This window comes from Pyrgilauda ruficollis, unplaced genomic scaffold (genome assembly GCF_017590135.1).
Source record: "Pyrgilauda ruficollis isolate IOZ18807 unplaced genomic scaffold, ASM1759013v1 scaffold22, whole genome shotgun sequence".
Taxonomy (NCBI): Eukaryota; Metazoa; Chordata; class Aves; order Passeriformes; family Passeridae; genus Pyrgilauda; species Pyrgilauda ruficollis.
The window spans coordinates 6,370,853-6,395,168 of record NW_024521428.1 but is presented as its reverse complement, the minus strand read 5'-3'; the positions used below and the strand labels follow the sequence as shown (position 1 = coordinate 6,395,168).

Sequence of the window (24,316 nt, the reverse complement as noted above, 5' to 3'; positions counted from 1 at the left end):
TAAGGGGAGGAGGAGGATATTAACATGTTTTCCCAATTCAGATTTTACGAATAAATGGAAAATATAGAGAAATAGAGTAGTTTGGGTTAGATGAAATGAGTAACTAGATTAAGTCCTTGTCTCTTTGCCTTCCTTTACCCAGATGTTGCATGTAGATCTCTTACTTTGAATAACCTTTCCAAGTTCCAGCTCAAAACTGCAAAATTCTTTTTGGGATGGGCCAGCCAGTGTTATTCTTTCGTTACTGTTAATGATAGTGCTCCTGAAAAACTCTTAAAAACTCCATCTTTGTGACTTTATCCCAGATTACCTGCTGATAGTCTACATGGTTGAGTTGTTCTTTTGCTTAGACAAGGATTTTTCCCATGCAGTTGTGATTCAAAAGCAACCTTTCTCCAGCATTTTATATAAAACAACATAAGTTGGAATCAGAAGTGACAGATACAGCCTAAGAGGTTCCATTATTTAGTAGATCTTGAATGTAAATTCTATTAAATGACAGGGCTTTCTCTTGATTTGGTTAGATTTATTCTATTTTCATCTTTCGTTCCTACCAAAGTAAAAGTTTCAGTCTAAAGTCAGATGTTTTCTCTAATGTAGTAAATAAAGATGCAATACAGCATTTTGGAGATAAGCATATTAAGAAATATGGAAATATTTTTTTGTTTACAGAAGGGTAGCTTTTAGATTACAAGTATATTGTATATAATGATTATTGAATATAGGGAAATTAATCTGAAAAAGTGGCAACCTTTGTTTGTAACACCTGCTGACTATGCATTGCCTTTTTTCTTCTGTATTATATGGGGTGGAAAATGTGACTGTTCATGTGATTGATCAGATTTTTCCTTTTTTTGTAGTGCCTTTTTTCTACATCCCTTTTTTTTTCTTATTTAAAATTTTGATAGAAGGGTTTTGGTCCATAAAGTTTTATGGGTTATTTTCAGTTGTGTGTATAAGTGCAATGAAATATTTGTGATTTATGGGACTGCAGTTTAGTTGATGTGTTACAAGACTTCCTTTTAAAAATAAAAATCTTCATTTGCAGCATATTTCTATGTATAAATGCTCTTATGCAGTTCTTTATGTGTAATAACAAGTTAGACTCTTAGTTGCCAGAGAACTATTTTTTGTTCTTCCAATCAAACTGTACTCAAAATAATGAGAATAATGAAATAAGAGAACAGTAATGATTTGTCATCTGCTGGATGCAAACATCACTTCTCTGGAATCTGAAGACAAGCCAGGCCTCCTGGGTATAATATAATTTTCTTATTAGGTTACCTGTTTTTGGTGTTACACAGGTCCTCATCACAGAGCTCTTAATTGGATGCGTGTGCTCAGTATTTTGAAAAACTGAGCGTGTGAATCTTGAGTAGTATCTTTTAAGGTATTAAATGGCAGATGCCTTCATAAAAGAAAGGGGTTTTGGGCTCTTGAAAATTTTTCTACTACATGAATGGTTATTTTAGCTACTGGTTTGTTAGCATGACCTAGCTACGTGTGGTTATTTTTTTAATAGGTATGAATCCTGTGTTTTAATCCTTTAAGTGAATATGTAGATTTCTTCATGTGCATGTTTTTACTGGCTCAGCTGTAGAGAGCCCTATTGGTCCTCAAGAGACTGTCAGCAGGGATTGAAAAGGTGAACACAGTACTATGAGAGGTTTGAAGAAGACACACTAAATTTATGTGAAAGGATTAAGATGACTAAAAATTGTTTGGAATTGGACCCTGGAACTCTTCACTTTGTAGCTACATTTTTAACTTCTCAGTGTACAGCAGTCCAAGAATGAGTAGGTGACAGTCCTTGCAGGAACAGAATTATTCTGGGGAATTACCTTAGGAGACATACAGAGACAGATCAGTTTTTAAAGTAATTTCTGCCTCTACAAAATTTGAGGCGTGTAACTAGGATTGGAAGTAAAATGGTTTCATCTGGTGGCCTAGTAGTCTCCAAAGTACTTTTTTGTTTACTTTTTTCCTTTGTCACTATTGCCGGAGAGTTTGTTTTTTAGACTTGATAACTGGCAGTTATTGTAGATTAAGCCAGTGAAATCTCTCTGAAAATTATTGTATTCTTTTTTGTTTTAGCTCAAGAAGGTGTTGCATGAATAGTGTAATACAAAATATTGTAGTACTATTTGCATTAATAAGTATTATATTGAGGTATTACTACAATAAGAAAAGAGTGACATGTGGGTTGTAGCATGGCTTGTGTTTAATCACCTGTGTGCGTCACTGTTGCAGCTGGTGCCCAGGCCAAATTTAAATGTTCTCACTCAGTTTTGGGATGTTACTGCTGTGAGACAAAGGCAGTGTGATGTAGTATGTTATTACTATTCTTAAGTGAATATCAAAGGCACAAGTCCTTTTGTAGCAGCAATGACCTTCTGGCCTGCACAATTACCTGACGTGGTGTGAAATGTTAATGGAACTGTATCTTCGCAGTGTTTTTTGCTTATATTAATTTTTCTGAAACTGAACAATACTATTTTAGGAAGCCAAGGTGCTCCACAAAGATCCAAATGCAACCTGTAACTGCTCCACGTCTTTTTACAAACTTTGTATTTAATTGTGTGATTTATGGCTGCTAGTGTAATTTTGAAGTGCTTGGAAACATTTATTTTATTTAAAAAATCTAAATTTCCTGGTGGAGCAAAATAGGATACTCTGTTATCTGAAAAAAACAGACTGTTACAGCAGCTGAAATATCAGGGTAGTTCACCTGAATATGAGAACATCAGTACACAATATGTAGTATGTTCTCCTATGACATATATCAACAGGATGTATATAACATCACCATTAGTAGAATAGTCCTATGAAGTTATAAAACAGGTGGGTTTTAGTGCAGGCCACTTTGTCATGTATCATTTGTAATACAGTCACTTGAAAAGTTAGTGTATTATTCCAATTTATAAGTTATTTATTTAGATTTGAATTAATAAATTGAAAAGACCTACCTATTGATGACTATTATTAGTAGAAACCATCACATTTTTAGCAAACATTGTGTGTAATGGGAGATTGTGTTTTGATGACTGTTCCTAAGGAAGACGTCCTTTATTATAAAAGGGAAGATTAAAATTGTTTACTTAAACCTAGGTACCCAGTTTGCAAAATCAAACTGTGCTTAAAATAATTCTGATTAAATAGATGTACTGTACAACTAAATTAGAATCTTAGGCCTTTAATTAGTGATGGATGAATAACTAAAAACTAGAATTGCTGTGAGCTAATGGGATGAATGTGTGTGTTCAAATGGAGTTTAATTAGGCTGCTTATTCTGGATCTTGTGGAGAACTGTTATGCTTAATAGCAGGAGTTAGAGGGAAAAACTTTCATTTTCCTGTAGTGTGGAGAAAAACTTTAGGCAACAGTCAAGGTGTAGGAGCTGTCTGCAAGAGGAACATGAAGCATTTCCGTCAGCTTTCATTGAGTTCGTGGTTGGCAGACTATTTCTGTCATTATCTTTTGCCACAGAGATGAAAATCAGTTTTTTTAAATTAAATAGCCCCCTTTAAGAGTTGGATTGGTTTGAAACGTTTTTACCCTTCCTTCAAAGTTACATTCATAATTTTGATTGTCTTGAAAATTGTAGCTTCCAACATTCAGATCAGTGTCTTTACTTGTGGGAAGATTATGTAAAGAAATGATGTCTTGGCTATTAAAAGCAAGAAGTTGGTGAAAGTTGCCTTCTCTGTTTTGTTGCTTTCCTGTTAATCTACTTTGTTTTGGTTTTCTGATCAAAAAAATGAAGGGCTTATTTGGAAGCTCTTACAGTAAACTGCAAATGAGGACTCTTTCGTATTTAAAGGAAGTGAACTTTGTGATGGCAATTTTTAAAAGTTATTTTAAAAATGAAGTAGTGCTGTCTCTCCTAAATAAGTGATTTGCACGTGGAGGGAAAAACACTATATGTAGTGTGATAAGTTAGGAAAATTAGATTTAATACATAGGTTCAAATATTTGGGTTCAGACAAAGGTATTCTTCAGATGCATAATGATAGTTTCTAGGTTTGAGGGAATTGCATAATTGTTCTTTGTGTGTGACTATTAACTGTTAACTTTTCCAGCAAGTGGAAGACCAGCACCCTATTATGGGGGTGCTATTATGGGGATGTTTCTAGTTTAAATCTGTTGAAGTAATGTGGGGCAGCTGAACTTTTTGATTTTGGTCTCTGAGCTCTGAAGCACTGTTTTTGGGTCTAGTTGCGCTGTGCTCTGCATAGGTGTGATAAGCAGCTGTGGTCTCAGGGCATGCCTCGTTCAGAAGGGGAGGAAGGAAGCTAGGACAAAATACTAAGACAACAATAAAGAAGGAAACACAAATTGAATGGATTCAAAAAAGCAAAAACAAAAGAGAGACTTAGTAAAGGACTTACTGTTCCATGATCTTCTTCACTGTTACTGGGCTGAAAGTGTTTTTCACTTAAGTATTTTTCTAGCAAGAAAAGTTTTTCCATGTAGTCTTTAAAATACATCCAGTGGCTAATGCAAAAATAAGTGAATAGGAGAACAGATTCTCCACTACCCTTGGCAATTCTGAGGTGAAGATTATTTAAGTAGCTTATATTTTAAATCCATATTGATGTTCTGTGGTTATGAAGTCAGTTTCTTAAATTTCCAGTGCAATTATATAACCAGGAATCCTACCTAAGTCAATCTTTGTCCTTTTGTGTCATTTTATTTTCCTGGCTTCATTTTTCTTGAGTTCAAGTTAACTTTTATGAAGGCTTCTATGCTTTTTGCAGGGAAGTTTATGAAACCACCTTGAGAACATATTCTAATGTACTACGTAGAGTTTGTCTAATTAAAATAGTTGACTTCAAAACAAAATCAGAGCTGCTGATTATTCGTAAAATAACTTACTGAAAGCAGAATTGTAGCAGTGCTTTGAGAATTCTCAGGAGCTTACCCAGTTATGGTTGCAAGATTTAATTTTCTTCAAATGGAAGGAAATGTTAATGCCAGGGTCTTATTGTCTAAAGTTGATAGGAATGGAGAGGAATTTCTCTGCCAGCCCTGTTGGAGGTAGGCAGCAGCATATGTCAGCAACCAAACTAGATACCCCTTGGACTTAATCAGATGTTGTACCAGACAGAATAAATTACAGTTCTACTGCAGAGATAAGATTAACTAAAGATTAGAGTGGAGGCAGTCTAGTTTACAGTAGAAGTTCACTTTAAAGTCTCCTTAGGCCCTTGTGTTTTTAGTTTGGGGTAAGTGGGCAGGGCTGAGCCTTAGGTCTGTGTGGGAAGTGTCGATTTGTGGAGATACATAGCTTTCAAGTGATCCAGACATGGTCTGGGGATGAGAAAGTGTGGCAAATGATGGAAGAGGCTTGGGGCTTCTGAAGGTGAGATGCGTAGGAGATGGGGATTGAGAAGAGGTCAGTAGATGTCATGGGAAAGGACAAGGGATTTTTAGCATGGGGAATGAGTAGGAGGATTAAGAACACAGGCCAAAGTTGCAAGGCAGTGGATAGTAGTAATGGAGCATGGAGCTGCCATTGTCGTGGTCTTTGGAAGGAAGCGTACAAGTGGTGGGGCAAGCAGGTCCTTGGGGGGAGATTTACAGAGGGTACGTCTCTGGTACAGTTGTCAGTTGCAAAAGTTCAGTGAAAACTTCGTTATTCTTAATTTGTTAACTTACTGAGTTTAAATTCATCCCTTTAAACATTTACAAATGAAATTGCTAAATTATTAGAGGGAAAGATATTCATATGAATCGAGCAATCTAGTGAGAGAGACTTTGCAAAACACAAATGGCTGCTCTTGTGTTTGGAACTCCAGTATGTCAGGAACAATGAAGACACCAAGTGTGTTTTTCTTGTCTTGCACTGTACCACCAATTGCCTTGTGAACATCCTTCAAATAATTTAGTGGAGGAAGTGCCTTTTTCCTTTTTTTTTTTTTTTTTTTTTTTTTGAAAAAAACTTTCCAAATATTTTTGAGAGGGAATGCCTTTTTTTTTTTTTTTTTTTTTTTTTTTTTTTCTGAACAAAGTTTTAGTTCTCTAGTTTGAACAGTGAGATGTGTTGATAGACTCTTCATGAATGACTGAATGTGAGAGATATTGGTGGGAGTGAAGGAAGAAAGCCATAAAATACTGTAGGAAGAAAAAGATGGAGGATTGGGAAGTTAAAGCAGACACTTTTCTACTACACAGAAGAGTGTTATCTTCAGCTGCAAGTTTCACAGGGTCACAGATGTTTGAGATTGGAAGGGACCTCTGGGGGTCATCTGGTCCAGCTCCCGTGTTCAAGAAGGGCCACCTAGAGTCCAGTGCCCAAGTCTGCGTTTGAATGTCTTCTGAATATCTTCAAAAATTGGGAATCTACAACCTCCCTGGGCACACCTTGTGCCCATGCTTGGTTGCTCTCTCACAGAGACAATGTGTTTCCTGGTGGTCAGAGGGAAGCTCCTGCATTTCAGTTTACACCCATTCCCTCTGGTCCTGTCCCTAGGTACCCTTGAGCAAAGCCTGGATCCATCTTTTATACCTTCCCTTCAGATTTTATACACATGTATATAGATGAGCTTTCCTCCCAAGCCCTTTCTCTCTGCCTTTCCTCATGAAAAGGGTGTTCCAGTCCCTTAATAATTTTCATGGTTCTTTGCTGGGCTCTCTTTTTTGTCCATGTCTCTCACACTGAGCCTGCTCTGGACCTGTACTGATGTCTGAGGCAGTTCTTCCCCAGCTGTAGGACTTTGCACTTCTTCATGAGGTTTAGGTTCATGAGGTCAGCCCATTTCTCCAGCTTGCCAAGGGCCCTCTGGATGTCAGCACAACCCTCTCTTGTATCAACCACTCCGCCCCATTTCTGTTGGCTAAAAGAAATATTTCTCTTAAGGGAGTTTTAAATTTTCTATTATGATTATGTAATTTTGAGATCATGAAAATAAACTTGCTTAAATAATTTATGACTTAAAAACTCAGACTTTTCCTTCACTTGCAGCTAATACATATAGCAAATACTAGGTATCTGCTGAATGTTGAGTAGATTAATAGTCATTTTGTTACAGCTGAAATTAAGTTGCTCTGTTATGACATATGAATTGGTTGTAAATACTATTTCTTCATTATCTGTTCAGTTGGTTGCTTTGATTATTGCTGTAAAGTCAGTCCAGTGTTTCTTTACTTTCAAACTTGCCTCCTTTTTCCTTCCCCCAACACAGATACTGCTGACAAAATGTTAACTACAACCTTAGTAGTAGGCAAAATTGTTTATCTGAAGGCTGCTTACGGTATTTGGAGAGGGAGGTGGAACTCTGTGACCCGTAGTCTTGGTGGTTCCTCTATCTTTTTGCAACATACCAAGAAAAAATTACTTTGATAAGACTTTGAACCAAACCCAAGGCCAAAGAAATTTTGTTTACTTTTTCAGTTTTTAGTTGCCTGAAAGAGTTGAGTGAACTTTGTGCTGTGTAAAAGAATTAAGAGGTTCAAGTGGAGAAAACAGTTCCTGATTCTGCTTTACATTCTGCTTTTGAATGCTTTCAAAAGTAATAAGTAAGTTTTCTGAAACAGAACAGTGCTACATTATGAAGAATCTGACATTCAAAGCCTGGAGACATTTAGATTCTATGGGCTGCAAGAATGATTTTCCATACCTTCATAAGGTGATCTGAGAATGCAAAGTAAAATGTGTGAAAAAGACAGTTTATTAGAGAAAGATCTTTAATCTGTGAAAACTGTAATTTATTATGCAACCCGCCTGGAGGGTTGCCTCACTTACTATTTTTCAAGCTTGTATTTTGCCATAGGTTAGCATATTTAACAGGTGAAAGATAAAAAAAATAATGTATCACCACTACATGAACCAAAATCAGTGAAGCAACTGTTTTACTTTTTTTACACAGGAAAAAAACTGTGAAAAATAAATTTCCTAGGTGTCCTGCTAAAGTTTATGACCACCTCTAAAGAAGGAAAAAGTGAAAACCATTATTTATAGACTGGGAACAATCAAGAAAATCAGTTAACGGTGAATGGTTTTTTTCATTGTTGAAATGCAGCTTCAGTTTATTCCAGTTTTTGAAAAATGAAGCCAAATGTAAAGCTCTTAGCGAAACACAAAACAGTTCTTTGCAAAAGCTTCTTGTACTGTGTAACACTGAAGAACAGGGACTGTACCTTTCAGTAAAGTGTGGTTGGAGTTTGATTCTGGTGCTGTACGATTGATAAGTCATGGATAAGATGAATAATGTCTAGCTCACACTGCATGATTCTGCCTCTGATCAGGCAGTAGTAAGTGACAGACACATACAAGGTGTCAATTCACATTTTGTGCTGAAAGAAGGATTATGGAATTATTATTAATACGTGTTGGAGTGGATTTCTGATGTATGCAATATGAAGTCAAGAAATTACTGTGGTCGTTTAGTGTGTTACAGTGGTGTGAAAGCATGCAACTTGTCTTTTAATTCCTATTAACTGAGATGAGCTGGATCAGCAAATCTCTGCCTTGCTGGTGGATGTGTCTCTTAAAACCTGTAATCCTTAATCATTACAATGTAATGATGTTATTTTGAGCTGTTTTCTCGAGACAAGTGGACTTTTGTGTAGTGGTGAATATTTTATGGCAGTTGTTGTAAGCCACATCTTTGTATTACCTCTCAGTTAAAACACCTTGGATTTGAATGTTAGTTACATATCACAAAGATGCTTCTGAATGAGCCTTCAGCAGGTGGTGTATTTTCTTATTTAAAAAAAATTTTTTTTGGTGTTGTTTATGCTGGGGTTTTTTGTTCTTTTTTAAAAATGTGGTCCACTGTACCACTGTGGTATGCAGAAAATATTCTGTTTTTCAATTTTTTGTCCCGCCCTCCTCCCTTATGTTCTACAGTTGTAAATTACAGCCTGGTTGTTAGGGAATTCACTTCGGATGTTCTGCAGTGTTTTGTAAAGCAAAAAAACCAACATCCATACAAGAGAAGTTATCCTGGTCATTAGGATTCTCCAAGGGAGATCCAAATTCCTAAATCATTAGGAGACCTGTGTTAGAGCCAGTGCTTTTGTGAGTGGTTCCAGCCAGCAGTCTGTGTTCTGTTGCCAGTATTTGTGCTCTTTGAGCACAGTGTATTGGGAGCTGACCTGGGCTGGGGCAGCCCTTGGCTCTTCCTCGGGGTGTAGCTGCTTTTAGGCTTGATCTGTTCCATAATCTGGCTCTTGGTGGGAGAGGAGGCATTGTAGAAGTTGGAAAGAAGAGGGAGGGTGGCAAGAGATGCTTTGCACAGCAGGACCAGATTGAACTGGCTGAATTCATTTACAAATCTGGGCCTTGATGTCATCATTCTGGTTAAGGTGCCCAGCTCTTCGCTTGCTGGTTGGCGAGGGGACTGTGAGCTTCTCTGTCCTGGGATTTTATGCGGCTTGACTTTGTTTGAATAGCTTTTCCTGAAGAGAAAAATGACTCCCCACACCCTCTCCCTGCCACCAGCTGGTGCCATCATCAATGGGTGGTTAGTTCTGAGGTGACCAAGTCCATGCTTTTGATGAGAATTCACCAAAAAAAACGTTTATTTTGCAGGACTTGAGTCTGACTAAAATTTACCATTTTGCACTTTTAACCTGAAAATAGCATAGCTAGACATCAGAGATTCTGAAGATTTTTTAAATCCTTGTCACACACGCACAAAATCTCATTTCCAATGAGATGGTACATGTGTTTTCTTTCTTCTGGGATGATGCATAAAATCTGATGTGTTTTAAGTGTTAGCTTGAGTTGCCTTGAGAGAAAAGTGTGTGTAACTCTATATAATTTATTATTTTAACTCTACATAATGTATTATTTTTAACAGCTTGCTTTTACACGAGATGGATTGTGTGGCTTGTGGAATGAAATGGTAAAAGATGGAGAGATTGTATATCCTGGAACAGAATTAATACAGAGTGGTGAACTACCTCCAAGAAAAGGTATGAATTTTAAATTTCTTTGAATTTGTTCATTTTTTTCTTTCATTGTGATGTTGAAAATGGACCTCAGCTTTCATACTGTCACAAAACTTTTGTTTATCATCACCTATCTATACAATTTGCAGGTGTTAATGTTTTGAATTAAATACAATTGAAAGGGATTTCTAAAAAGTGTATGAAAAGGTAATGTCCAAGCCTCCAAATGAAGGCTTAAATCTGATCTAGCCTTGTGAAATTTAACTTCATAACTAGGCATGTTACTATGAGAGAGGCTTGGCAGTGTCTTTTTGTTTGGTATGCTTGGTGTGTTTACAGCTGTAGCCTTTGTTTAAAGGAAGTGGACTGAGGAATGGGATAAAGCTGATACTGCTATTTCTAATTTTGTTTACAGTCCTCAGAAAGTATCTGAAAGGTCAGCTTGAAAACTGTCCACGATCTGCCTGAGAACATAGTGCCTCTTTTATTTGTTTTTTTTTTTTTTTTTAAAGTTTTCCAGTGTACTTGAGGGCAGTTAGAACACTGCAAATATTGCAAATGGCAGAGTAAAACATCTGCTTAGAAAGATTACTTTGGTGGGGGTGAATTTTGTTTTGTGATGAGGAATGCTGGAATGGGGTGATTTTGCTCTCAGCTTTTTTTCATCTTCACCACAAAAGTGGTGCTCTTTTGACTCCATACTGAACAAAAAATTAAACTGGTCAAAACCTAAAATATTTGTTTCCTGATCTGGCTGAAATGGACTCACCAAATGGTCCGATAAGTTTAGTCAATAATTTGTAAGATTCCCGGATAAATGAGGAGATGGGTAGAAATACTGCCTTTTTTTTCTGTGACTTCCTGTCACTATGTCTATATGGGGTATAGGCATATCCCACAGTACAATTTTCCCACAACCAATAATGCTCAATTACTCATGTAGACGATTTTTTCATACCTATGGTATACGTCCTTTAAAAATAGGAAGAATGGATGTCTTTTTGACTAGTGGAGGTAATTTTTAGAGGAAGTAAGATACAGTAAATAATTTATGAGAGAAGAATGAATTATACAGTTACTTATCAAGAGTATAAGCTTTTTAGGTTATTAGTGGCTGCATGCTGTAGTAAAAATCAGGTTATGCTCCTAACTGTATCAGAGTTAGAAAACTTTTGTCTTCCCTGTGCTGCTGGCCCTTTGGAATATTATTGTGGACACTGGGTGAAAATACAGCTGATCTTATCAGGAAGGCTACTACAAAGCTGCTCATGAAATGAGTGGAGATAGAGTAATAGTTTGTTCTTTGGGTTGGATACTTCCATGTGTAGCAACAAAAGGCATTGTAAACTTTTTGCAGTAAAGGGAAGTATTACCTCCTAAAGGAATTGTGGGAAATGCTTTCCTGTTTACTGACAGCTCATGATAGAGGTGGTGTGGTGATTGTCGTAAAACAATTCAACACCCTGTGCTTGCATATAGAAGAAGGATAACAAATATCTGTAGTACTGAAGGGTATTTTATATATATTTATGTATATATATATATTTTTTTTTTTTTTTGCTTTGCAAATGAAATTGGTGAATTGATGTTTTTGTGCTGGATACTTACATGTTTTTAGAGATGTACCTGTGCTAGTCTTTGACAGAAAACTGTTCTTCCAATATCTTTATAGCTAAGTAGCTGCAGAGAATTGAGGTCTTTTGTTAATTATGGTGCTGTAGTGCTTTTAGTAATTCTGAGAAAGCTTACAGAGAGATGTCATAGTATAATTGTTGTTAATTTTCAGGGTAATCCTTGAAATACCAGCTAGGGAAATGCAGTCTGTCACTTCTGATGCAAAATATAGACAGCAGTATAAAATCCAGAAGTGCTAAGTCAATCAATCATCTGTGACTTCATGTTTGTCCACTTAGGACACTTGTTCTGAAAATGATGAGAATTTATTTTTTTACTGCTGGATGTAAGTGTGTGCATGTCTCAGAAGGTTCAAAAAGTGTTGAAGACTGTAGAACAGTTACTTAAAAATAGAGTTTCTGACACTTCACTGTATAAATAAGGCTTTTATGTTACTCTAAAATGTCCAAGCTGTGATGAGGCTTTTGAAAGCTTTTTCATGTACATAGTGTAGTGGTGGTAAAGGCAGACTGCCACTTGTTGTTTCCAGTACTGTATTGTGGTGGGTTGACCTTAGCCAGGTGCTCACCCTTCCAGCTCCTTGCCTGCTGCCCCATCTCCATAGGAGATGAAAATAAAATATAAAAGCTTGGCAGTTGAGATAAAGCCAGGAAGATCACGTACCTGTTACTGTTGTGGGAAAAATAGACTTGGGGAAAATTAATTTAGTTTATTTTAGTGCCAATTAAGATAGACTTGTACGGTGAGTAATAGAGGTAAAAACAAAAATGCCACCTTCCACTTGTCTTTGCTTCTGGAGGAGTTTAGTGTAGGTATCTCATAGCACAGATCACACCTGTTCCTTTCCACGGCTGGAGGGTGTATGTTCTTCTACATATTTCTTGAAACTCTGCAGTAGTTTAGAAATTTAAATAACAGCTTTTTCAGGCTCTTAACTGTTAGGATTAATGTATGAGCTGTGTTTCAGTGAAGTTAGTCTTCATAAATGCTATGGTGTTGGCTTGCAGATTCTAAAATACAGCCATCTTGCTTACCAGGCTTGAAGAGAAAAAAAAAAAAAAGGCTGTTTTTGGTCACTGTCAATCAGGTTGTATGTTTGATCATGGATCCAGAAAAATTGATGGTCAGTTTGCACCTCTGAACTTGCAGCTCAAATTTAGTTTCATGAAATGAAAATCTAAAGTGTTTACATCTGTTTAGTTGGTACTTCTTTTTTGCATAAATGGTCTGCAAATACGATTGAAGAGGAGAGGGGAAAGTACGCACAAGTAATGAGATTTACATAAGACCCAGTGGTTTTATATGAAAAGCAATATAGATTAATGGCAATATTCAGAACTTACTGCTAAATTGACTAATCTGGAGATGAACAAGAGAGGTTGCTGTATTTAGTCTCTTTTATTCAGTCTTTTTAAGAAGTTTTGATTTAAGCCCATCCACTATAAGTCTGTTTCTTCACTAGTGCTGTAGCTCTCTGTTGATGCTGACTGGACTGTTCAGAAGAGGCACTTCATTCTGTCGGTGGGTATTAGCAGTGGCAGTAGACTGGAAGAACATGCTATTGATAGCAAAAAACATTCCTTTTCTCTCTAGGAAGAATATAGAAGTAGTGCATTTTTTTTTCCCTCCTGTTAGCAAGAATGTTTGGCTAGGAATGAGGTCTTTGTTTTGAATTCGTGGCACTTTAAGAAAAACATGTTTGATAAATGTGTTCAACAGAATGTGTTTGTATGTTTCCAAGTACCATCTGAGGACACAGCTGTGACAGTAGTGATGTCCAAATACAGGTGCACTTGTAGCATTGCATGTATTTCAAAGACAACCAGGCTGCCCTCAGGAAATTTGGATTAGATTAATACCTTGTATACTGGAATCTGTGTTCTGAAAATAATAAAAAGTATTAAGTAATATTCTTACTAAATTTTCAAGTTTGAGAACTGTTGCTGTAAAATTTTAAGATGTACCAGTCTCTTTGAGACACACAGGTCTCTTTTGTGGGTTGCTATTTTTTATTTATTTTTGATTCCTCAAACTTCATAGCTGGAAAATTCTGTTTCAGTTAGCTGTTTTAAGTTCCAGGACAAAAATATAAAATCCTCAGCTTCATACCTCTGTCCTGCCTTTGGCAAGCACTGTGGGCTTCCTCTTCTATTCCCCCTTTCCTGAAAGTTGGACCTTTCTCTGCCTGGTGCCTCTAAATGCACAAGCCTCATGCAGTGCTGCACCTGCAAGCAGGTTAAATGAAGTTCAAATGCCACAAGCAATTCCAGAGAGGCTGGCAGAAACAAAATATTTATGACAAGAATAACAGCATGTGGGAATTGGTTATGGTGGCTGGTGTTCAGACCACATTATAAATCAAACTGTAGTAGTGTGTAGGGATGTGGGCTGGCTCCTGCTTTGAGCCTCCTTTTTTTGTGTAAGGGAGAACTTGTTAAAAGTGAGAAGTGGCACTTTCCTGTTCTGCTTTCCCATACCCAGCTGTGGGTTTTACACAGTGACTCAAGAATTCAGTGCTCAGCTGTGGATTATCGTACTCTCTCTGCAGGATAGGGAAGTCTGTAGTCATTCTGTTGGACAGTTTGACTTCAGAAGTGTGGAATGCTCTATTGTAAATTCAAAAAATAATGCATTTAAAAAAACAGTATACAGGGAGGAAAAGAAACTTTATTTCTAATTAGGGTTAGGAGATCAGAATCTTATCATCTAACCTAGAAGGCTGTATAAGTATGGTTTGCAAATGGTAAAGCACATCTTTCCCTAACAAATAACTATCAGTTTTGTGTATGTAGGTATATATATATATATGTAGGTGTGTGTGTGTAAAAAATCAAGGGTTTTTGACAGAAAATATATTGCAGCTGAAATATTTCCTGGATCTGGGACTACCAAATACTGGTTTAGGGTGGTTATAAAATACAGCCCTTTTCTAAAGCACACTGTGTGACTTTTTGCCCTGTCAACATCTGTAGGGAATGTGTTGCAGGCTTTCTCTTGCCACGGAGGGATTCCCAACTACATGAGTTCATTGGCATTTCAGAGCAGCACAAGACCATACTAGAACAGGTGGTGGAGGCCACTATGCAGTGTCAGGTTTTTTCCCCTCATTGATTATGAAATGTAAGTTCCATTTTTAGTGCTTCCTTTTTATCCTCTGTTTATACCAGATTAGGCCATGGCTGTGCAAGGTAGTGCACACATGGTGAGCTGCTGTGCTTTGATTTGGGAGCTAATTTCTAGCTGAGAAGGGTTTCTTCAGTTGCTCAGTTCTGACTGCTGGCTGTGCCTACCTGCCTCAGTGTAGAGGTACAAGGCTGTATATTAAAACATAATAAAGGGAAAGGTCTTTTAGAGAGATGTTATGTTGCTTTCACCATCACAATATTCATTAAATTAAGTTAAATCATGCTGGCACACTGCACTGTATTTTTGCATGTATTGTTTTGAAAACTGTCTTGTTACTTTGGTCTGTTCTGGTTTGCTCAATATATTTCTCCTCCCTGCCTCTCTTTCTGAAAAGTCTTTGGGTCTTCCTGTTTAAAAATCTTTCATGAAGCATAACAAAACTTCCGTAATTATGATGTCTGTGTTGCTGCTTTCAATCTAGACTGATACCAGCTTTGTCTGTTATGTGACAAGTAGTTTTTTTGCAAGTTTAGTGAACTGTCTTTGTGGAACAATTTGACATGGTTTTTTAATGTGCTTTTTAACTCATTTCCTTCCCACTTTTTCTCTCATTGCTCCTCTTCTTAATTCATACAGACAATTAAAAAAAAATCCTCCTGTGGATTTACATGCCAGGGTTGTTTTTATTCCATACAAAGCTTGAGTTCCCACCTGGATTGGGATCTTCTCTATTTGCAGTGAGGAGTTGGATAAAATGACTAAGTTTGTAGCCCTTGATTATCATCCTTTGCCAAGGATCTGTTAAAAAGCATAACAAGTTCTCCTACAGCTGCCTGTAAATTGTTTCTTGGCACAGCATCCTTCTACCCACTAACTAAAATTCCAGACCCTGCAAAGTGTGTCTCTAGACGTGTGGGTGAGTGGAGAAACAGGGAGATGATGGTGTTACTGTGGAAATATTCTGAGCCACTGGGGCTGAACAGGGTCCTTGGTCTAGAATGGGTTCTGTACTTTTCGTGTTATTTGCTTCTGCCTTTGAAAAGAAACAGCTGGATTGAATCACATTTTGGACATTGTTATCAAACTGATGACTCACAGGCTGTTCCTCAGTGTTTCAGGGACACAGATTCTCTGTTTGCCCCTTACAAGAAGTATATCCAAATTGCATTTTCCTGTTCTCAAGTGACTTTGCTATCTCTTCCTTGGCCCACAATCTCATGGATACTGCAATTATACCTCCTTTCCTTTTTTCCTGTCCTTCAGTCTTCATCTTCCACCTCCTGAGCACTTGTCAGTTACAGGTCAGGAAACAGCGCTTTAATTTAAAATTTGTATAATTAAGGTGACCCAAAATAACTTTATTTTGGGAGGTCTTATTGTTTCCAGTTTAAAATAAAAACCAACAACTTAGCAAAGAGGCAATCACAGATCCAGTTCCAGCCAGCTTAAGCATTAATTTTCTGTTAGGCCAGATGAAAAGAACAGTTGAATGTTCTTGTACATTGTGATAGGTGTATTTTGTACATTCTGAGGTAATGAGAGCCTTTGATCTCTCTCTGTGAGTGTGAGGCAGGCTGCAGTCAGATGTTCCATGTCGGGCTACTGATGCTCTTGCTTATTATTTTCTTCTGATATATACTGGTACAAATGTTTTATTTTGGTGGAGTGTGTAGGGTGAGAAAGGAAAAAAGACAAAATAGTAGTGATTATCTGTCATATTGTGGCTGGGACATTTAGGGAGGGAATCTATGGACTAGACTGGCAAATAGGAATGAAGGATTGATCAGTTCTAGGAGCCAGGTAAAAAAGCCTGGAACTAAACTCTTCATGGGCAAGTTTCAAATGCTGGACTTGAGAAATTGCGAGAATTTCCAGCTGTCTAGTTCTACTCCATTTAGAAAATTGAGACTTTCAGGCAGCCTTTGATTACAGAGATAAGTGACTAATGTCTGTGTTCTGACTTTGTGAAAGAGTCTCAAAAGGATTGCACATGCTGTTTTGTTGCTTGGGCAGAAAATGGTGGTATTATTTTCAGTATTGCCAGTAATTACTAAGATGCTAGATGTTTTACAGATGTTGACATACTGCTGCATAAAAGTAGTGTAAATGCCAATGTAGAGCTCTCCTTGATTTTGAAATATGGGCTTTTGCTGTCTTTTTTTATTCTTGGAAATGGAATATAAAACCAAGTAAATGTTACAGCAATACAGATAGTTGGGAGTGCAGTCTGACTTCAAGTGCCTTCTTTGCAGTACTGTGTATTGCAAATCATTTGCAATTCTTACATGACGATATCTATATTAAATGTTCATCATCCTGGAGAGGTTACAGAGGTGATTTCTGGATTGTAAGGTCACTGTCTCACGAAATGTAACATGAGACCCAGCACCTGTGACAGTTAACATGGTAAAATACTGCTTGTTCTCTTAATGATAGACACTATTTCTGTAAGCTTGTGGGCTGGGGATTTCACCTTTATGTTTTTAATCTAGACCTGAATTCCAACCTGACTTGAAGGTAGCTTAACTGGTCTTTTTTTCCCCTCCCTTTTGTTTTCTTTAGATGATAGCACTGAATGCCAAACTGCATCAAAGAAAGAAGAGCAGAACGACAAAGAAAAGAAAGATGAAGAAGAGACTCCAGTGCCCACTTACAGGGCCAAATCGATTGTTGAGAGTTGGGTGTGGGGTAAACAACCAGGTATCACAGCTGTTTTGGCCATTTTCACTGACATTATATATTCTATATTGATCACTAATTTTGTAGCTTCAGGAAGTATTTGTATCAAATACTTATTCTTGCTGACATATGCATCTGTTAGGTTAGTGAAATAAGTTGGATATGTGGCTTAACGGTGACTGCAATTAGACATTTGCTGTAATTAATCTCAGGTTTAATTAGACTCAACTTGAAGAGTCAATTTGCCCCTTTCAGGCTGTTTGAAGGAATGATAGACTGACTTGCAATAAATGAAATTATCCAGTGAAAAGTTCCAGTGTCTTCAGAATATTTCTTTTCAGTTGCAGACATTATAAAGAAATTGCTTAATTTCTGAAGTCTGAATTTTCTGCAGGCAGTAATGGTTTAATGGGTGATTTTTCTCTTTGGTTTCATGGTCTGGTAGATAGTTTTGTGTGAATCATGGGTGGAAGGTTGAAGTGATTAGTTCAGTTAATTGTTTGTCCTCACCTTTACTGACAGTAATTGCACCTGTGGTGGCAGTGGAAAAGCGGTTTGTGTGTTCACATCTTTGTGTAGGGGTCTATAAAGCACTGCTGTTGATACTGAAGCCAGTTGAATTTTGTGGCTGTTTACCACTGTAGAGCAGCAGTTCATTGTCTAAAATTGTCCATGTTTAAAAATAGCAGATCAGAAGAAGCCTCAGTTCGGTAGTTTATTTTACAGTTCCTGGTACATGATATTGCCTGATTCAGATGTTGGCATGTACAAACTTCAGAGACATCTGTTGTGTCACTTGTCCTTTCCCCTCACCCAGAAAGCACTTGAAGATCCCTGGGAAAAGTGTTATCTCTTCAGTGCCAGAATCTGCATCTGTGTAGCTGTGTTTGCTGGGGGAGATACTTGTTTCTGTTGAGCCATGGTCAGCTGCCAGTCTGCTGTCCTCTGCTCTGTGCCAGCCTGCTCGCTCCCTTTCCTTGAGGACAGGAGGACAGATGGATTTGCTGTCAGTCTGGTAGTAGGACAGAATCTTGCAGTATATCAGGAATGACAAGAATTGCCACTGCAGTGGAAGAGGGAGCGAGAATTGAATGTGTTGTAGAGATGCGAGTTGAAGGTCACATTATTTATGTCTTATATTCTTATTTAATGTGTGTTGCTGAAAAGTAAAATAAAACTGTTTTACAGAATGGTAATCTAAATGTCAAAGATCTTACCGAATTTCTTCCAGCTGACCAAAGTGTTTGAGACAGCACTTGGTCTTTAAGCTCACCCTCCAATTATCTTTCTAAAAAATTGAAGAAGCAGTTTTTCAAAATAAAAAGGATCTATGTGTGTTTGGAGTTTCAAGAAAGAAATAGCTTTCTGTCCTGTAGTTACTTTTAATGCTTATATATAGTATGGTTTATTGCCACGTGTATGGATTCTTGTTCTAGAAATAATGTGTGAAAACTTTATAATTTGTCGGGAATAAATTTTTATTCCTTGGTCTCTGTTACGCTTTGTGCTTGAAGTTTGTATCATCTAGCTGTGACAAAACTCCTTAAACAGCTATGAACACGCTTGTTCATTGCATTTATTTAATGCATTTTACAATGCATTTATTGTATAAATTGCAAGTGTGGCTTGTTTATGGTTGTAGGTTACCTTGTTAATTTCTGTTTTGCATTTGTCAGAAATATAGCTAACAGCTGCCTTTTGAGCCATCCTAGTTTTTGTGGCCTGGTAATTAATTTTGAAGAAAACTGCAGCATCAGTTCCATTTTGATGCTTTCTGTTAATGTTTCATAAAATGAGAGCTGTTTTAAGCATTTCTTCTGTTATCCTTCAAAAAATAAACTTCTAAACATTTCCGTGTCAAAACCATGAAGGAACTTTTTAAAAGGAGAGTTGTTTCTTAAATATATCATTGCTGATCAAGTAATAATTAAATACTTACTATGTCTTCATTTATGGTTTATATTCCTTTACAAGTAAGGTATAATTCAGAGATGGAGATTTGAAGTTATGTCATGAAAAGAGCTGAAGAGGCATTTAAAGTCAATGTTTCAGGTCAATACACTGAAGTATTTCTACTGAGTTGAATGATTTACAGCCTTACATTATGAAAATAGTAACTAGATATTAGACACTGTATGTTTTAGAAGTGCTGTAATACAATCTTATTTTGCCAAGTGTGGAGGATCTTGGTGTTGAACTTCAGGCTAATCTAGGTCAGTGGGCCTTGTGACACCCCGCCCCCATGACGGCTGGGAGATGGTGAGAGCAGAGAAAAACCTGCTCATTAAATGTTGAGAAACAGGACTTCATGTGCCCCTCAACTCCCTGCTTGTTTTCTCATCCTGGCACAAGTTCAGAGAAGCAAAATGCTTTCTCTAGGTCTCATTTATGCTGAGATCGCTGTGCCGTCAGAACAGGGAAAAGATATCACAGTGTTTTTCTTTTTTTTCTTATTTTTTTGTTACAGTCCTACTATTCCAAGAACTGTAAGAATACATAAGAGAATAAGTACATGCATAAGTCATTATTTGATTTTAAGGTGTTTTTTTTTCTTTCTCTTTTCTTTCTCACTAAGATTAGTGTTCTTCCGTTTCATATGCAGCTCTTTTATGATACCACTGTTAAACTATTCCTTTTTTACATGAATGCTCCCTTAAAATATCTTCTGCCTGTTGTGTTCATATCAGGTTGAGTACATTCATAAAGCAGTTCCTCTGATTCTTTCTAAAAATCCTTGTTTACTACCTTCATCAGTTTTCTTTTCTGAAGATACTTTAGGTTTTAACATCTTACATGATCTGAGGTCCAGGTGTTCAGCCCTAGGTATGGGGGGGAAAAAAAAAAGGAAACTCTTTGAAGTGGTTGTTCAAAGCCTACAGAAAATAGAGCAGTATTTCTTCTTCTTGGGCTTCTTTTTCTTAGTCATAATATGCTTAAGGTTGCCTATACTGAGTCATACTTTTTACAGTGTTGCACCTTATTTTTTTGATATTGTTAGTACAATATCACCAAGATTGCACCAAGAAATGCTTTTTAGGCACTACTGAAGAGGCAGGGTTAAAATTAACTATGTACAACATGACTTCAGTGAGCTTGTTGAAATACTTGTCATTGCCCAGTGCGATTGTATTTCTGCATTTGTGTTGTGAGAGAAGGAGAGAGGCAGGACTTCCATCCTGTAAGGGGCTTTTTGTTACATGATGAAATCTAAATTTACACTGTGTACAGAAGTAATTACAAAGTAGTCATGGCATTGGAAAAAACCTTCTTTTAGCCTTCTTTATTGAGATACTTTTGGCTTTTATAAAATTTCTTGGTTCATACTTTCAAGTTTAGATTTACAAATGCTTTACAAATGTGTTAGTGTGTTTTTTACACACAGACAGGAATTTAAATTCTTGCTAATTTGTTCTGTGCATGAGCATTAGAGCATCAATTTAAACAAGTTTTGCTGTACAACTTTGAAAATTATAGAATTGTAAGATATGCTGAGTTGGAAGGGGCCCATGAGGATCATTGAGTCCAACTCTTGGCCCTGCCTGGGACACCCCAATAGTCACACCATGTGCCTGAGAGCATTGTCCAAACACTTGCACCCCAACAGGCTGGTGCTGTGACCACTTCCCTGAGGAACTGCAGTGCCCAGCCACCCTCTGAGTGAAAAACCTTTTTCTGATATCCAACCCAAACCTCCCCTGACTCAGCTTTGTGCCATATCCTTGAGTCCTGTTGCTGGTCACAAGAGTAAAGGACAAGTACTTGCCCCTCCACTTCCCCTCACAAAGATGTTGAAGCTCACGATGAGGTCTCCCCTCAGTCTCCTCCAGACTGAACAAACCAAGTGTTCTCAGCTGCTTCTCATAAGGCTTCTCCAGACATTTCACTGTCCTGCACCCAGCCACAAAATGAGATGCATTCTGAATGCACATGCAGCTGATCAATATTTCTTCTGCTGAATACTAATAAGGTGAAGTCTGATGTTCTCTTTTGAACAGGGGAGCAGAAAGCTAAAAGCTAAATACCCTTTAGGCATTTTAGTCTTTGTTGGTATAAAATAACATTGAAAGCCTATTTTGGTTTTGTTTCTGAAGGAAATTATGTGTATGCGATGGCATTTTTGTCCTTGCCTATAACTTTTGAATTTGCTCATTCTAGAGGTTTGAAGGGTCATTAGAAGCCTGTTAAGCCAAGCCAACTGCATCCTTTATATCCTCTTTGTCCAGTGGAAATAGTGTGTAGTGGAAGGGGAAAGAGAAGACAAAATATGAAATTCTCTAGGAAATTAGAGCACATTGGTTCTGCTGGTGACAGGAATGTGTACTCATTATAACAGTAGATTCATGCCAAATTCTGCTTGAAATGTGTTTCCAAGTCTGAAATCCCTCCACACCGTAGCATCTATATTTGCTGTTACTAAAGTTTGTGAGACAACCTGGAAACATTTCAGCCTGATACTGGATTTTTAAGGTGTCAAATTCATCTGTCAGAAGCATGTGGTGATCCCTAAAAGAGCTAATGAAATGAGTGTTAAGAAACCACATAGCATGTTAAGTTATTTCTTTGTGCTGCTAAAACAGGAGCCAACTGCCTTTGGGCATGCTACCTGTCTTAGGGCTAGTGTCAGAGATGGTTTAAGAAGCTGCTCTCTTCAGCTGTTTGTTTTGTCCCCTGTTTTGTTCAAATATCTGAGTAGCACCACTTCTTAACTCTCTTCTGTCAGATAGGCTGGGTTGAACAATTCCAGTGTTTTTCCTTCTAATGCAGGGAACTTTGAGCAGGAGGAATTAGGAAGGGAAGATGTTGTGTTGTTTGCTGAGGGGAGGGAGAGATGTGATAAATTTTAACAGAAGATGGTAAAACCCTTGCCTAGCTCTACTGCAGCCAGCAGCATACCTGACTGTAGCTGCCAGTTAACAAGTATTCTGCTAATGGTGGTTGGAGAAATTAAACTGGTGTGGGTGTGACTCCAGCTTCTACAGTGCAGGTGCAGAATAGGTAAATAATGTGTCTCTGCCTTTCACAGAATAACTGGCAAAGCATGGCATTGCAAAGGATGGCTAGAATCAAGGGCTGGTGTAGTGACATATGAACAGTTTTGTTTAAAGAGTTTCCCTGTAACCTTCTCAGATGAAATTTGAATCGTTACTATTAATAAGCTATTCTCTCATTAGACTGTTCAGTTCATCAGTAACAAGTGTTGCTCAGATTTGAAGGTTTATTGACATGAGTTTCACTGCGTTAATTCCCAGATATGTTTAAATTTTTTGAAAGCTTAATGAAATTTTTTGTAAAGATAAATTTACTTATTGTGGAATAAGAGGAGATTTAAAGTGAGGAAGTATATAGATACATCTCATGTAAAAATAGTGTTACTTTTAATAAAACAAGACAGTCACTGGTTCAGTTTTTAGATGTCTGAGTTATAAGGATACTATTACCTGTTCCAGCCTTTGCTACACTTTGTATATTAACTTTGTTTTGCATTCTTGAGATATTAAAGGAAGTTTTTATATAAAATATTTATGAGCAGAATGTTTTAATTTTGGTAGAAAGCCTTCCTGAAATTGTAGCCATTTTTAACCTTGAAGACACATCCTCCATCCCCAGCTTTCTTAACCTTCCCCTAGGTCTGAGATCACATGTCAAAAACATGTCAAACCCTAAACCTTGACAAGGTAATTCTGCTGGCAAGAAATATATCTTTCTTAATTTAGGCAGCACCTGGATGCCATTGTGGCTGAGTGAAAGTGGTTAGAAAGGTATGCAGTTGCAGACTTTCAGAGAAAGTTCCTTGTGAAGTAATTGCTGGAGGATTGGTGAGTAGGTGGTCTCTGCTTGTCCTAAGCATTTCTTTCTAGTAGTCCCCATGATGGATTTTTCATTAGTGTGTTGTTTTGAAACAAAGGATTTCTTTACCTAAGTCTTCAACTCTCAGAAGCAATTTTAGAGAGTTTCCACAACTAGGTAACTTGCCAGGCAGGAATGAAGGACAAATGCTGTAGCTCTGTATTACTTGACAGACTGCTGAATCTATCACCCAGTGCTTGTTTTCTGTAGCACCAAATATACAGTCTTTTCCCCAAACACCACTGTTAAATGCCTTCTTTTTTTCTTGACTATTTCTTTATTTTTCCTATAGGTACAAGACCATAATTTAGGAATTGAATCTGCAGGGTAAAATTATTTGTCAAAACAAACAGTGATTAGCCAAGTCTCTTTGTGAAGAGGAGAGCATGGTTGTTTTGTACTTTGGTGTTATAGCCTGGTGGTATTTTAGAGGGTGATAGGACTTCAGTGTTCGGGAAGGAAGGAAAAAAGTCCTGACTTTTATGTCTTTGAATGGCTTGCCTAGAGGGATCATGGAAGTGGGGTGTCAGTATTGACTATGTTCTGTTGTGGTACACTGTGAGATTTTTTTTTTTTATGTGTGTTTTTGCTCGGTGCTACACAGTTGTTTGGGAAATTTTGTAGAGCTAAAATTAACCATGGTGTGGCTTTTTGTCAAATTTCTTGTTGGTTTTGTCATATTTCTTGTTGTTTGAGTCAGGATGTATAATTGTTGCTGTCACTTTTATCTGAGAGGTCTGGACTGCAAGGAATATTTTTTTTAATCTGTTCTTTCCTGTTGAAAAAAGTAAGTCCCTCATAGTCAGATGGAAAGGTGGGAATTGCCTAGGGGAAGGAATCTAACATCTTATGAAATGGTGAAAGGTGAGTAGCAATGTTGAAAACAGGCTGGGGTGCTGGCTGACAGCAAACCATAATTGACTGTGCAGTGTGATCCAGTGGCAGAGAGGGTTGCTTGAATTCTTTCCTGGGTACACAAAGATAGGGGACAAAACTTTGAAATACTTTTTACAGCTGCAGTTGCAGAAGAAGTTTTATACCTCCTTAGATTAAAGCCTTTAACCATAGAGGCTACCATAAAAGTGTCTAAATTTCTATAGTTATGAGGCACTTGTTCCAAAAACTATACTGA

At 37.4% G+C, this 24,316-nt stretch overlaps 1 protein-coding gene across 2 annotated transcripts in view; it reads left to right on the top strand.

The window, feature by feature from the left end:
• The window catches only part of HERC2 (HECT and RLD domain containing E3 ubiquitin protein ligase 2), a 102,918-nt gene that overhangs the window by 1,633 nt on the left and 76,969 nt on the right, over positions 1-24,316 (top strand). For both annotated transcript variants that reach the window (XM_041468549.1, XM_041468548.1), the window contains exons 3-4: positions 9,807-9,921; positions 17,221-17,358. In XM_041468549.1, the coding sequence (XP_041324483.1) occupies positions 9,807-9,921; positions 17,221-17,358 (253 nt within the window). The remainder of the gene's footprint in view (positions 1-9,806; positions 9,922-17,220; positions 17,359-24,316) is intronic.